The 13,299-nt window shown below is 37.4% G+C and overlaps 2 protein-coding genes across 2 annotated transcripts; one reads left to right on the top strand and one right to left on the bottom strand.

Annotated features, from left to right (window-relative positions):
• Positions 1-612: 612 nt before the first annotated feature.
• got2b (glutamic-oxaloacetic transaminase 2b, mitochondrial) lies at positions 613-9,285 on the bottom strand. Its single transcript, XM_058782511.1, has 11 exons — positions 9,182-9,285; positions 7,749-7,934; positions 5,927-6,083; positions 5,326-5,454; positions 5,123-5,182; positions 4,335-4,496; positions 3,910-4,014; positions 3,577-3,727; positions 1,392-1,557; positions 1,165-1,315; positions 613-1,047 (listed from the first exon to the last, which is right to left on the bottom strand). The coding sequence occupies exons 1-11, from the start codon at positions 9,268-9,270 to the stop codon at positions 925-927; spliced, it is 1,479 nt and encodes a 492-aa protein (XP_058638494.1). The 5' UTR covers positions 9,271-9,285; the 3' UTR covers positions 613-924.
• An 847-nt stretch (positions 9,286-10,132) lies between these two features.
• On the top strand, positions 10,133-12,955 carry bmp15 (bone morphogenetic protein 15). Its single transcript, XM_058782512.1, has 2 exons — positions 10,133-10,647; positions 11,107-12,955. The coding sequence occupies exons 1-2, from the start codon at positions 10,302-10,304 to the stop codon at positions 11,913-11,915; spliced, it is 1,155 nt and encodes a 384-aa protein (XP_058638495.1). The 5' UTR covers positions 10,133-10,301; the 3' UTR covers positions 11,916-12,955.
• The last annotated feature ends 344 nt before the right edge of the window (positions 12,956-13,299 follow it).

Here is a 13,299-nt window from a genome sequence, read left to right as displayed (position 1 = left end):
TTCATGTCAGCGCCGGATCATATGGAACATTTATGACTTCCAGTTTATGGGTAATGTAGTCCATTCTACTGTATTCACCGATTACGTATATGAATTCACATAATTTCCTCCAATTTAAAATTTACACTCAAGATATAACATTCATATACATTCTACAACACTGCTGAACTTCAAGGAAATACTCGTCAATTTTTTAAAACGTAAATCATAGTGTTGAATGCATGTTGTCCATTCATCCATCACATAAACTTACATTTTACACTTAAAATGTAAGTTTATCAATTAGCTTGCAAAATATGACTTTGATTAGAAACCTAAACAGTGCAGAATCCTCTAAATTCTTTTACATTTTAAAAACTTAAAACGTTATACAGCTTTAAATGAAAGAGCCAGCCGTTGTTATAAATAAAAACACAAATTCCAGTCTACATTAACTTAGTGCAAATACTGCTGATATAATCCATGATCTGATCACACACGTTGATTTTTGTACAAGTGTACAAAGGGTAAATCTAAATTCATTTTCATTAAAGAAAAAAAGGGACTGTAATGTTACTGAGTATCAGTGTGTGTGTGTGTGTTCTGTCCCCTAACAATGAAAATAAAGCATCATTAAATGGACACAATACCCTTTATTATTGTTGTTCATTTTACTTCACTCACACAATAAATAAAGTTCATACAGAATTTTAACAGGATGAAAAATGTTCTCAAATGTGCTTATTAATCACAGAACCACAAGATATCCTGTGAGATGACTTAAGGTTACCGTTAGACACCCTGATAACATGTTCAGGATTCATGTTGACCTAGCAAAACAGCCAAATAAAGTGAAGCCGAGATCGGAGTCCAAAGAGGAATAGTGGGACGGACTAACAGAAACAGGACCAGTAGACCAATCTCCTGTCTCAACATAAGTTTGATCTACTTAGTGACCTGATGAATGGCATGTGCAAGGTATCCCACATTTCCAGAGGTCACACCGGCAACGCTGATACGGCCATCTTTAGTCATGTAAACAGAAAACTCCTTTGTCAGACGCTCCACCTGAAACACAATTACATGTCCTACTGTTAGAGCTTGTACCAATTTAATTTACATTATTAATTAGACATTTTACATATGCATAAATATTCAAATTTTGGAGTATGCAAAGGGTTGTACCTGCTCAGGTTTGAGTCCAGTGAAGCAGAACATGCCGATTTGGTCGATCACGTGTTGCCAGTTGTGAGTAGAGCCCTCGTTCTTCAGATTAGTCACCAGCATTTCTCTCATTTTAATGATACGGTCGGCCATACCCTTCACCTCCTCCAGCCTACAGAAATACATGTCAAAAAAGGCATGAACTTTTAGAAAAGCAAGTTATTAAGGAGTATGCAAGCAAGTCTCACCATGTAGAGCGTAGCTCTGGTGTGTTGAGGATCGTGGAGGCGATGCGTGCTCCATTCATGGGTGGGTTGGAGTAAATGGGGCGAATCAGAATCTTCAGCTGAGACTCCACCCTCTTTGCCTCCTCAGCATCAGCACACACCACTGTGAACCCTCCAACACGCTCACCTACAACAAACACAGTCGTATGATTATGGTGGTGTATAAAACCATTACAGCAGGGGTCACCACACTCGGTCCTGGAGGGGTGGTGTCCTGCAGAGTAGGGCTGCACGATATTGGAAAAAACTCACATTGCGATATTCTTTTTTTCTGCGATATGAAAAAAAAAAAACACCAGATGACTTGAACGGTGCTATTTGGAAAAAAATAATAAATGATTGGGGTGATTTTGTAGGTATATAAATCAGCATGGAAAATAAGCAAATTACAAGCATAGATAAATATAATAGGAAAAATATACAAATTAAATAAACAGTGCTTTATATTCTTCAGGAAAGTCTAACAGTATTCAGGTACAGAAATTGAATAATCAAATGTAAAATAACACTGCATAGTCTTCAGTGTTAAATTAAATCTAATAAATCTGTAAAGCTACAAAAGTGATTTTTCTCTATGCGTTTTGTTGTTTGATTAACATTCAGGACACAGAAAGCCTCAGGAACATTAAACTGCTGTGAACCAAAACCATCCATTTACTTTCTCGATAGTTTACCTTCACCTAAGCCATAAGCAACCGTGTTTACAAGGATACCTGCAGAGACATGCATTTTGACATAGTTTCGCACGTATGTGTCATTTCAGACACAAATAGACAGAGGAACGGAATTGAGTGTTCACGTGCATCTGCGTGGCTCTCACCGTGTCTACACCGGATGCGAGTGGTGCAGCACGACGCGACAAAATAACCCGTAATCAGTGATGCTGTCTACAGTGGATGCGGCGCACATGACAAATCCCCGACATTAAACTGATGCCGCGTTATATTTATGACTTACTGACACAAAGTTCACATGATTTGCAACGGTTGCTTTGTTGCGTCCAGTGCAGACAGCCTCTAGCCTGTAGTAAAAATATAACATAAGTAAACATCGCAATGTCGATGCTGAAATGATGTATCATGCAGCCCTGCTGCAGAGTTTAGCTCCAACTTGCTTCAACACACCTGCCTGGATGTTTCAAGTATACCAAGCAAGACCTTGATTAGCTGGTCCAGGTCTGTTTGATTAGGTTTGGAGCTAAACTCTGCAGGACACCGGCCCCCCAGGAACAAGTTTGTTGACCCCTGTATTAGAGAGTTAGGGTTAGTTTGTGGTCAACATGCTTTATGCCTTTTAAATTTTTTACTTTTAGTCCGCAAGGATTACATTGATCAAATATGATTTACAATGTTACAAAATATCTCTTTCTATTCAAAGCAAACTTTTTCTGTGACAGAAATAAAATATATTTTAAAATACAACGCAAAAGAAAACAGTTATTTTAAATTGCAAAAATATTTCACAATATTGCTGATTTCTTTCAAAACATTAAAACGTCTTACTAACACCAAACTTTTGAGTGGTAGTGTATGTAAGGCATGTATTGCTTTTTGTTCACTGACTTCATTTTCTTTGGACACTGTGTGTTATTTTCTGCCCTAAATAGTAATTAATTTTTTTTTTTTTTGCTTTTAGGACAGGCTGTGTCTGTCCAGAACAGATGCATTTAAGGGACACGCTGTGCTAAACTTTATTGACCGGTTAAATGTTACTAAGTGTTACTCTCTGTATCCATGATGTTAATGACATTGATGTCATATTAATAATCCAGTGTGCAGTATGTGGATAATCAAATGTGGATAAACTAAATTATTTAACAATTTTTTTTAAATAAAATTTCTTACACTTCTAAAATATATTTTCTTAAATAAAAATAAAATAAAAAAACTGGCCTAACAAAATGGTGACCAAAAAAAAAAAAAAAAAAAAAAAAAAAATTAAATATATATATATATGAATGAATATGAATATGATTCTTCATAGGTCATATGACCAGATATCAGATACATGCGAGTCATGTTTGTTTTGTTTTTTTGCAATTTACACACATACATCAAGATCCAATCTAGGCTGGATATTGGTAGAAAAGAAAAAAAAAAGGAAATGGTTTACAGTGTAAATGCAGTGTCCTACACAATATACTCACCATAGAGACCCATGTTCTTGGCAAAGGACTGAGACAAGAGGACATTGTGCCCCTGGTCAATGAAGTATCTCACAGCCCAGGCATCGCGATCAATATCTCCACTAGCAAAGCCCTGGTAGGCCATGTCAAAGAACACTAGAAGTTTCTTCTTCTGCAGAGAGAGAGAGGACAACAAGATGGTGAAGCAACATCAGGTCAACAGTCTGGAGTATCTTATTTAAGAAATTCAAAAAAGAAACATCATTATTTTTGCTATGCTTTACAAATAATGCCAATGTGAAATGAAGGAGGCATGAAGGATAAAAACTAAATCACAACAACAGACACACGCACCTTGATGACAGCCGAGAGCTCCTTCCACTGCTCTGGTCGGGGGTCGACACCAGTGGGGTTATGAGCACAAGCATGGAGCATGATTATACTATGCTCTGGAATTTTCTGTAGGTCAAGAAAAGATGATAAACATTCAATGCATCTCAGACAGACAAACATTTCTAGTTCAGTATCACAAAATCATTATAATAAACTTATTCGGTATTCAAGAAAAATTTATTATTATTATTATTATCATCATCATCATCATCAATGCTGAAATCTGAGGTGCTGCTTAATATTTTTGTGGAAACTGATACATTTTTTCCAGATTCTTTAATGAATTCAAAAAATTCAAAAGAACAGCATTAATTTAAAATAGAATTTGTAACATTACACAAGTTTTTACTGGCTCAAAAGACTGTATGTGTGTGATTCTGGCTCACCGAGATATCATCGAGTGCTCCAGTAAAGTCAAAGCCACAGGTAGCAGGATCATAGTAACGGTATGCTTTCAGCTGCATACCAGCATCACGGAAAATAGGGGTGTGATTTCCCCAGGATGGTTTCGGCAAATAGACATCCTTTGCCGCTGTGTGGAACCGTGACTAATGGAGAAAAAGACGGGAAATACATTATAAACAATTACCACATGACATAAGTGCTATATTTGTCTTTGTTTCTTCTAACATATTCTAAGGTAATACCGTATTGACCCGAATAGAAGAATATAATTTTTTATTGGAAATACATCTGGAAAAATGCGGTCGTCTTATATTCAGGGTCTAGACTTTGACATGTCAACAATACACCCACAACAATAGGTGGCGCCAAATACAAGTAAAACGAGTGAGCCATGAAATATGTAAATGTAATGTTTGTTGGGCTACCTGTTATTTTTAATGGTACAACAAAAAGTGTATATTTTTAAATGTGATTGTTGGTACATTTTACCAGTATTTACCATACTTTCAAAACAAAAAAAATGAAATAGGAAAAAATGCAATATGAAAATAATTTAAGAAAAAAAAAAAAAATTTCTCTCAGTAAAACAAAAGATCTGGTTTTCAAAAAACCTTTTTCCAAAAAGTACATCTTATAATCAGGGTCGTCTTATATTCGGGTCAATACGGTACTAGATAAGGCAAAGAATATGTCCTTCTCAATGTAGAGATGATAAACAGCTGCAAAGCTTGTTTGCTGAAGGAATGAACAGAATGAATGAAATACACACCAGGAAGTTCGCTCCAATCCTCAGAGAACCAGTGCCCGAGATTGTCTGGACAGTAATGCTCTAAGAAAGAATAAGAAAAAAATAAAAAATACAATTTAAGTCTTATGCTAAATAAACATTAATTTAAAAAAATAAAACAATTAAAGGTGCTAAAGTTCACACAATAATGAAAGAACCAATAGGTCCTAAAGAAACATACTCACCCTCTTGCTTTTAAGAACCTCACTGTCTGGCCCCAGCGCGAGCTCAGCACAAGCCTTACTAAAGTCACCCAGACCTCCAATGGCCAGATACTCTTTATCCAGCATCTTAGAGGCAATCAGATCCTCTGCCTAAACAAAAACATGCTTCATTAAAAAAAAAATAAACACTCACTACATTTATACTGAATAAACCATTTCTACAAAATGTTTACGATGACTTCTCCACAGTTACAAAGCGGAGGGTCATGAATGTAATTGGTGAATACTGCTTAAACAGAGGCAGCCTCTCAAATTACTCAACTCAGGGTGACTTTGCAGAAATGGAGAAAAACAAAAGCACATGTTAACACAGACACACCACCCCCTGAATTTTGCCAGTGCCATTGGAGCAGACTAAACCTAATGCAAAAACATCTGTGCCCTTGAAAACTATTAGTCAGTCACAGACAAGCACCTTAATAAACCATCTTACACAGAACACCACTGCAAGTATTATTTTCCCCCAAAATCACTACTAGTCTGAAAAGCAGTCACCAGGTTTAAACTCACAGAACTCTTTCGCAAAGGCTCAGATGTGTGGTGGCACAGAAAAGGCACATACCTTGCGGACACAGTTGAGAACATATGGCTTGCCATTGTCGTCCCTGTATGCCCCCACACCCAGGTTCATTTTCTTAGAGTTTGTGTCCCGTTTGTAGGCCTCTGTCACCCCCAGGATGGGATCAGGGGGTCCCATCTGCACCTCAGTCCACCATGAGCTACAAAAATGAAATAAATACATTTTTAACTGAAAATAATACTACCAAGAACAACTATTCAGCCTTTGGAGATCAAAATGTATGTTGAAAATATATATATTCATATTCACCCAGCTCCCAGAAAATAATCAATTTAACATTCCAAACTTGACCCCAAATTAATTATCGTTCTTTACTGTTTTTCTTTCTTTTCATTTATTCGGGTAAATCCTTTCTATAAAAGCTATAAAACCCTTAAATAAAAGGGACCATTACTATCCATCTTCCCAACCATAAAAATAAAAATAAAAATGGCTTTCCCTCCAATGTTCAAGACATAGTAAAAGCCTTGCAATAAAACATGCACATTAATGGTTACATTTCAAAGCATAAGTGACTTTCTGAACACTTACCCTCCAGACAAACAAGTACAATTAATTCACTACCTTGTTGCCAAGCAACAACAAGACTATAGATGCCACTCATGACACTATCAGTATGCTCTTCTATCTTATTGTATGTTCAGAAAAGTATGCATCTGAGACTGTGCACAGTGCTGGGGAGTCAAAGGTCAACTCTGGAATCAAGTTGCAAAAACTCCTACTGCATAGCTTGTGTGTCACAGTGCTATTTATCCTATGTGTTAGTGTTTTTAATACAACCTATTGACTTGGTAGTAGTCATTACTTAGGAGCTTTCGTTTGTTGCATAAATTACACAGAAAATTTAAAAACACAAACTGTTCAAAATATGAACAAGTAGCAGAATAATTTAATCTCAGTATTAAAAATGGAAGTGGGCCTTGGCTGTGACTCTATAACCCTTTTGTGTTAACTACAAATATGTAGAGATGAGGGCTTTTGGTGTGGCATAAGTGGCTGTGTTACTTCAGAAAAACTTAGTAATGCACTAAACAAAGGTTACTGATCTGCTGTTCATCGCCAGCCTTGCTTTGCCCTCCAAACGTGGTGCAAAAGGACACATACTACCATGATTTCTTGACGGAAGAACCCGGAAGCAGCAGGGCCAATCAGGAAGCTAACCTGCTTGTTTCACCCAATGAGCGCACAAGAAACCTGTAGGTACGGTCTCCTAGTGAGACCAAAAAGGACGCTATGGCGTTCATATGTAAGTCATTCATTCAGTACACAAGATACTGGGTATTTTCCTATATCCGTAATATCGAGTAACGCACAGCTCTTACCAAGAATTAATGCAGAATACGAAGAGCAATGCTGAATTACTTGACTTATGCAAGATGAAGGTCAGAAGGATGCTGAGTGATTCGTTTAGTAATCATGGTAGAGATGCGCTTTACTTGATTTAACTCTGATCCAGTGGCTTCTAGAAACTGACTAGAAGATGATAATAAAGGCAGCCTGTAACACAGATATCTGGCGACACCCACATGGTTTAATATCATGAGCTGCAGTGTATCATTTCACAGCATGAGCTCCATGTGAACGGATGTGACTGTTGTGTGTGTGCGCGTGATCGTGAGAACAAGTCTCATGGCGTGAACTGTAAGAATGGATTTAGTCCATTAATATTATTCTGATAGACTGAAGAGGGACAAAAACATTTTTCATTCCGCATGCATTACAATTCAATTGAAAGTAATTCAGTCTCTTAAAAATGTAACATACTGGTCGCAGAAAACTAAAGACGGATTTGAAGTTCCCTTACCTGGCTCGAATGGGTAGGGTAGCCAAAGACGGTGTCAAACTCCCAACAGAAGATATGAACCGGGACGTTTTGAGGAGAGCCATTGCTGCTGCTGCTGCTGCTGAAGCACAGACTGGAAACAGGCACGCGGCTGTCAGCGAGCAAGAGTGTGCCTTCATGAAGAAAAATGCCGCGTGACAGCTCCATCTAGAGGAAGGTAGATGATTAATACAGAGCGATGGATTAAAACCGAGATTTGAGTTGTTGTTTTTGACACTGAATTATTGTAGGGTTCGCTGTAGGGTATTTTACCCTATATAATACTAATTAATAGTTATTACTACTAATAGTGATTTGAATCAATAAATGAAAAATAGATATTTTTACGTTTGAAGGGCCCAAAAAGAGCTGGCCTATATCAATATCAATACCAGCTATAAACAAATGAGTGCAGACTGTGTTGATTTGATGTGTGCATTTTTGCATGGCTTGTGAAAAGAATTACATCACTAGAGATGTTTCATTTAACTACACTGCTCAATTGTATGGTTGTATGTGATGTTCCTAATTTTTAAGTCACCCTAAGCATATCCTGAATGACATCTAACGTAAATTTCATTTTGCTCTTTTGAAAGATGATGTCAGTGTGTCAAAGCGCCATAAAAACATTCCATTATGTGTGCATTATTTAGACTGTTATGCCTTACTGTTTGTATATAGCAGGTATTATACTAATAGCATGTATTTCACTACTTAGTATTGTGTTAAGATAACAGGTAACATTGTTTGTAATATTTTATAACATTCATTTAGAACATAACCACACTATTTCATGCTTAAATTGTTAGTTTGAAAGTTAGAAATACTCGGATAATATAAGGGAAGATGCCCCCCTTAAAAACAGTTTGCATTAACTTTTAAATTTTAATATATTTAGATAAGTTTAGCATATACAGGATGATGCATCAGTCATATAACACACACACACACACACACACGTTGTGCTTTCCATGTTGGTTTTTACACTGCACAAACTGTATTTTCTAATTCCCATACCCTAACCCTAACCCCCTTCCTACATTTATGCTATTCTAATCTGCTATTTTAGATTTTCAAAACATAAATTAAAATGATATATGTATGTATATTATACATACATAGCCTATGGACTGTAGAAAAAAAGGTGTGAATGCACACAGATTCTGGAAAATCACTGGCAGTGTGAATGAACCAAAATCAAAAGATCCCGAGACAAATCACGGAACACATTATCCGTGTATTTTCCGGAATCTCTGTGTGAAAGGGGCTAATGGTGTTCAGGTAGGCTATTAGATTAAAAAAACCTCCCTAAAGTGGAATATTTGTTATCTGAACTCTGATCTGGATAACCCATGGACTTATTTAGTATTCCAAGTAAAATGAAAGAACTCCATTTCATTACCCTTGTAACTTACTCTTGAGCAGGTTTTCTCAGGATGTATCTTATGTTTCTTTTGTAATATTGAAGAAGAATCGATTCTGCATCTGTTTTATCATTGCCCATTCACCAAGTCTTTTTGGTCAGAAGTTACCATGTTGCTATTCCTTTGTTGTAAAAAATAAAATAAAAAATAAAATAAATTTTACAATTTACAGAAAATATTATTGTTTTTTTTTGTCAGATTTTCATTCTGCGAATGTTAAACTTGATTATAATGTCTTCTGGGTAAATTCCATCTTCACAAAGCCAGAACTATTAGTTGTAGCTAATCCCAATTTTAGAATGTTTTCCTTTGATATAAAGTCCCTTTTTACTTCCATTAAGAACATGTCAAAACCTTTGAACTCTAAAGCCTCGTTCAGACTGTCAGCCCAAATCCGATTTTTGTGCAAATCCTATTATATTTAAATAGTCGGAACGGCAACGAACTACATGAAATCCGATTTGTGCAAATCCGTTTCGATTCGTATGTGGTTTGGAATCCTATTCAAATCGCATTTCTGGAAATCCGTTTCAGTCTGAACGGTCAGATCGGATTTAGCGTAGCTTTTTCACGTCCTCACGCCACGTAAAACGTAAACACGTCAGACGTTTTTGCAGAAACAAGCTCGTGTCGTTGCGAAGTGCAAGTCAAGCGGGAAAAAAACAATGCACTGCTAGTATATGTACCTCTTTGTGTTTTGAAAGTAACAGAGACCAAAAAAACAAAAAACATAATATTCTTGAGGCTGTTGTAAGGAACTTTGAATTTTTTTATGATTGTCAAGTATTATAGTTTGTTATCTTTTGTAATACTCTTATAAGCTTTTGTGATGTCTGTATGCCCCCCATTTTCTTTTCCTTTATGTCAATTGTTGTTGTTTCATTTGCAATAAATAAAATAAAAATGAATAGAAATCCTCGGCGCTTCAGTGCTGAAGGTAACATCACTACAGCGCTGAAGTCGGATTGGTAATTGGGCATGACGTCACACGATTAGCGGTGTCGCAAAAAGGTTGTCAACCTCAGGTGATGTTTAGGTCGAATTCCGCCCGCTGATTGTCTTAGACGATGGTAGCCTTTCAGGTGGCACTCGTCCGTACGAGGGGCAGAACATGAAGGCTAGCAGCAGTCACACCTGTCTGAGACTCTGCGCACTGTCCTGTTTGTTTGTGCTGCACTTATCTGCGCGCGTGGCCGGAAACATGGCCTCTCCGTCACATTTTGGCGTCGCCGGTACAGAAGTTCGCCGAAATCGACACCCCAAACAGAGGAACTCTTATTTTAGACCTCTCATAGAAAGCCAAACTGAAGCTGAAGCTATGCGACTCATGTTAAGTCTATACAGGATAGCGGCGGATGCAGATGGACGACCAAAACAGCACAAGTTATTTGGCTCCAACACTGTAAGGCTGCTTCAAGCGTCCACCGCTGAAAAGCACTTTATCCCAACCTCAAGTGGTAAATCACTCCGTCTTATCTCATACACATCCTTTACAAGTACAACTAGAGCACATTATGCCTTCTTTTATACCTTACAGAGAAGATGCTTAATCATTTTCTTCACATTTAAAATTAGAAAATGTAAAGTTCTAATGTTCCACGAAGAACTTTTAACATCTATGGGTCTTTCCATTGTACAAATATAGTGGAAAAATCTGTTTTGGATGATTAAAATATTCTTCACACTCAGAAAAAAAGTTATTTTAAAAACTGTTGGAAGCCCAAAATGGTTCTTTTATGGCACTGCTGTATTGAAAACTCGTATTTGTAACCTTTATTTTTAAGATGTGTTGTGCAGTGTAGCCCTTATAGTATTTAAAGAACCACTTCAAGTGTATTTTTTTAAAACATTTAGGCCTATTGTCTGATTATTTCTTTTCTTTGTCTCTCTCGTATCTGTAACCTCTACTGGACTAGACCTTCAGTATACCTACACAGTGAAATATGAACTGAAAAACCTCTTGTTGGACAAATTGGTGAGGGCGTCTTTTATGCACCTAAGATTGCCTGCGTCATCGCATCTTCCTTTTATCTGTGAGGCAAGAGTCACGTCTCTTGAAGATCTTCCTGCAGGTGACTGTGTCATTATGCGTCCTCGAAGCCTGTGGACCGAATCCGATGTCACAAGCCATGTGTCTGAGTCGAAAGATGGCCATGTATCACTCTTTGCCCATTATCGATGCACACAACAAGAACATGCCAGGTCCATTACACATCGAAAACACTTCCCACCTCAACACCACCTTCGAGCTCCTGTTTTGCTGCTCTTCTTGGAGGAGAACAAGCAGCCTGTGGAATGGGGGAAGTACTTCACGCCCCTTTCCCGCCCCAGGACCCGTCGGTCTAAGGAACCTGGGAGCATCGTCTCTGACATCCCCAACTACAAGCAAGGGCCGAACAGCGTGACCAAAAACCAGTGCAAGCTGCACTCCTACCTTGTGGCCTTCAAAGATTTGGGATGGGACCACTGGATCATTGCACCCCACAAGTACAATCCTCGTTACTGTATGGGAGACTGCCCTCGTATCCTGCATTACGGCTACAATTCACCCAACCACGCGATCATGCAGACTTTCATCAGTGAGCTCGGTGTGGCAGATATCCCGTTGCCCTCTTGTGTTCCTTATAAATACAAACCTGTCAGTGTGCTGATGATGGAGAAGAATGGAAACATAGTTTATAAAGAATATGAAGATATGATTGCAGACTCCTGCACCTGCAGATGACTTGGGGCTCAGGGTCAGATAAAGGCAAGAACTGAATGGTCCTAATGGACTATGTGAATTTGTACCAGCACAGTCGGAAAAGGAATGGCTATATTGGGTTTGATTTGCCTGTTGCCATTTCTTGTGCAGTACTAATAGCATTCACACAGAGAGGTTTCTATAAGAGTTGAATTGTGGCGAGTGATCAATTCAGTCTCCTCTCTCACAGTACCTGACTTTTTGGGGATGTAGGTATGAATAAGTGGATTCTGATTGTTAAATGAATGATCTAATATCATGTAATTTTTCTTTTCTATTTACTCTTTGTCTATGTATGTTCTTTGGTTTCTGTGTAGTGTGTATTAATGTGACATCTTTCATAATGTATTTATGGAGGGGAATGGAGATGGAAAATTTTGGCACTTTATTGAAGACACTGTACTGAAAAGTCTGTCTGAAGAAAATAGGAAAATGGAGAAGAAAAAAAATAATGAAGCATGAAAGAGCCCTGTCTGTTGACTTGTAGGCTTTAATGTTGTTGTCTCTGTTGTATTTGTATTCTCTTTCTGAAAGCACAGATTTTGTCCGTCCTTGACAGAGGTCACAGCATTTGAAAGCAAGCGGAGAAAAGGAGCAAATGCCAAATTTGCACTACCTCAAAGAAGACATCCACTAAGTATATGAAAGAGGGACTTTCATAGATGTATTTCTTAGAGGAGAAATTAAAATCAATGCACTTAAATGAATGTTTTAATCCCATGATGAAAGATGATTAAATAAAATAGTTATTTTGTATAAAAAAGAAAGCAAACTTATGTATTTTTGTTGTGTGGTCATTTGTCTCTCTTTTGTTTGGATTTGGTCAGTAGAGGGCGCTCTTCCCCAGCTGTGCTTCAGCTCTAGTAAATATCATGAGTCTGCAGGAATGCTGGTCTGAACTGGCTTCTTTTGATGTTATAGAGCTGGTGTAAATGTGGGTAAAAGTGCATTCAGAATCTTATGCAAATGTTGAGTCTCTGCAATATCAGGACAGGATGTTGACATACTGGAAGAACGTTTTGAACATCCTTGTGTCAGTCTTTGTTACAATGGCAATAAAATTATGTACCAAAAACAAACATTTAAACGAATGAAGAATACTAGCAAACATTTACTCTGTCATTTTGGACATGGAAAATATATGTTTTAATTGCTGTGGACAATGTATATATACAGTACCTTTAAAAAGTGCTCTTTATTTTGGGAAATGAATGTGATTTGCCAGATATCTATGGCTCCTTACAATGGTTCAGATTTTTTGGTTCATATATGTATATATATATATATATATATATATATATATATAGGAAGAGTTCAGATGCAAAAGCCTCTAAGTGCCATCTAAAATTTGCATTTTTATCAGGCT

Source organism: Onychostoma macrolepis, chromosome 07, assembly GCF_012432095.1.
Source record: "Onychostoma macrolepis isolate SWU-2019 chromosome 07, ASM1243209v1, whole genome shotgun sequence".
In the NCBI taxonomy this organism is placed as follows: Eukaryota; Metazoa; Chordata; class Actinopteri; order Cypriniformes; family Cyprinidae; genus Onychostoma; species Onychostoma macrolepis.
This window is presented reverse-complemented; position numbering and strand designations above follow the sequence as displayed.

Excerpts from the sequence above, each read along its gene's own strand:
- got2b (XM_058782511.1), bottom strand. The coding sequence starts at position 9,270 with ATGGGCAATGATAAAACAGATGCAGAATCGATTCTTCTTCAATATTAC. Across the intron at positions 4,015-4,334 it reads GAGCACTCGATGATATCTCG|AAAATTCCAGAGCATAGTAT; the intron begins GTGAGCCAGAAT and ends CTTGACCTACAG. Across the intron at positions 1,048-1,164 it reads CTGGACTCAAACCTGAGCAG|GTGGAGCGTCTGACAAAGGA; the intron begins GTACAACCCTTT and ends ATTGTGTTTCAG.
- bmp15 (XM_058782512.1), top strand. The coding sequence starts at position 10,302 with ATGAAGGCTAGCAGCAGTCACACCTGTCTGAGACTCTGCGCACTGTCC. Across the intron at positions 10,648-11,106 it reads CTTTATCCCAACCTCAAGTG|ACCTTCAGTATACCTACACA; the intron begins GTAAATCACTCC and ends CTACTGGACTAG.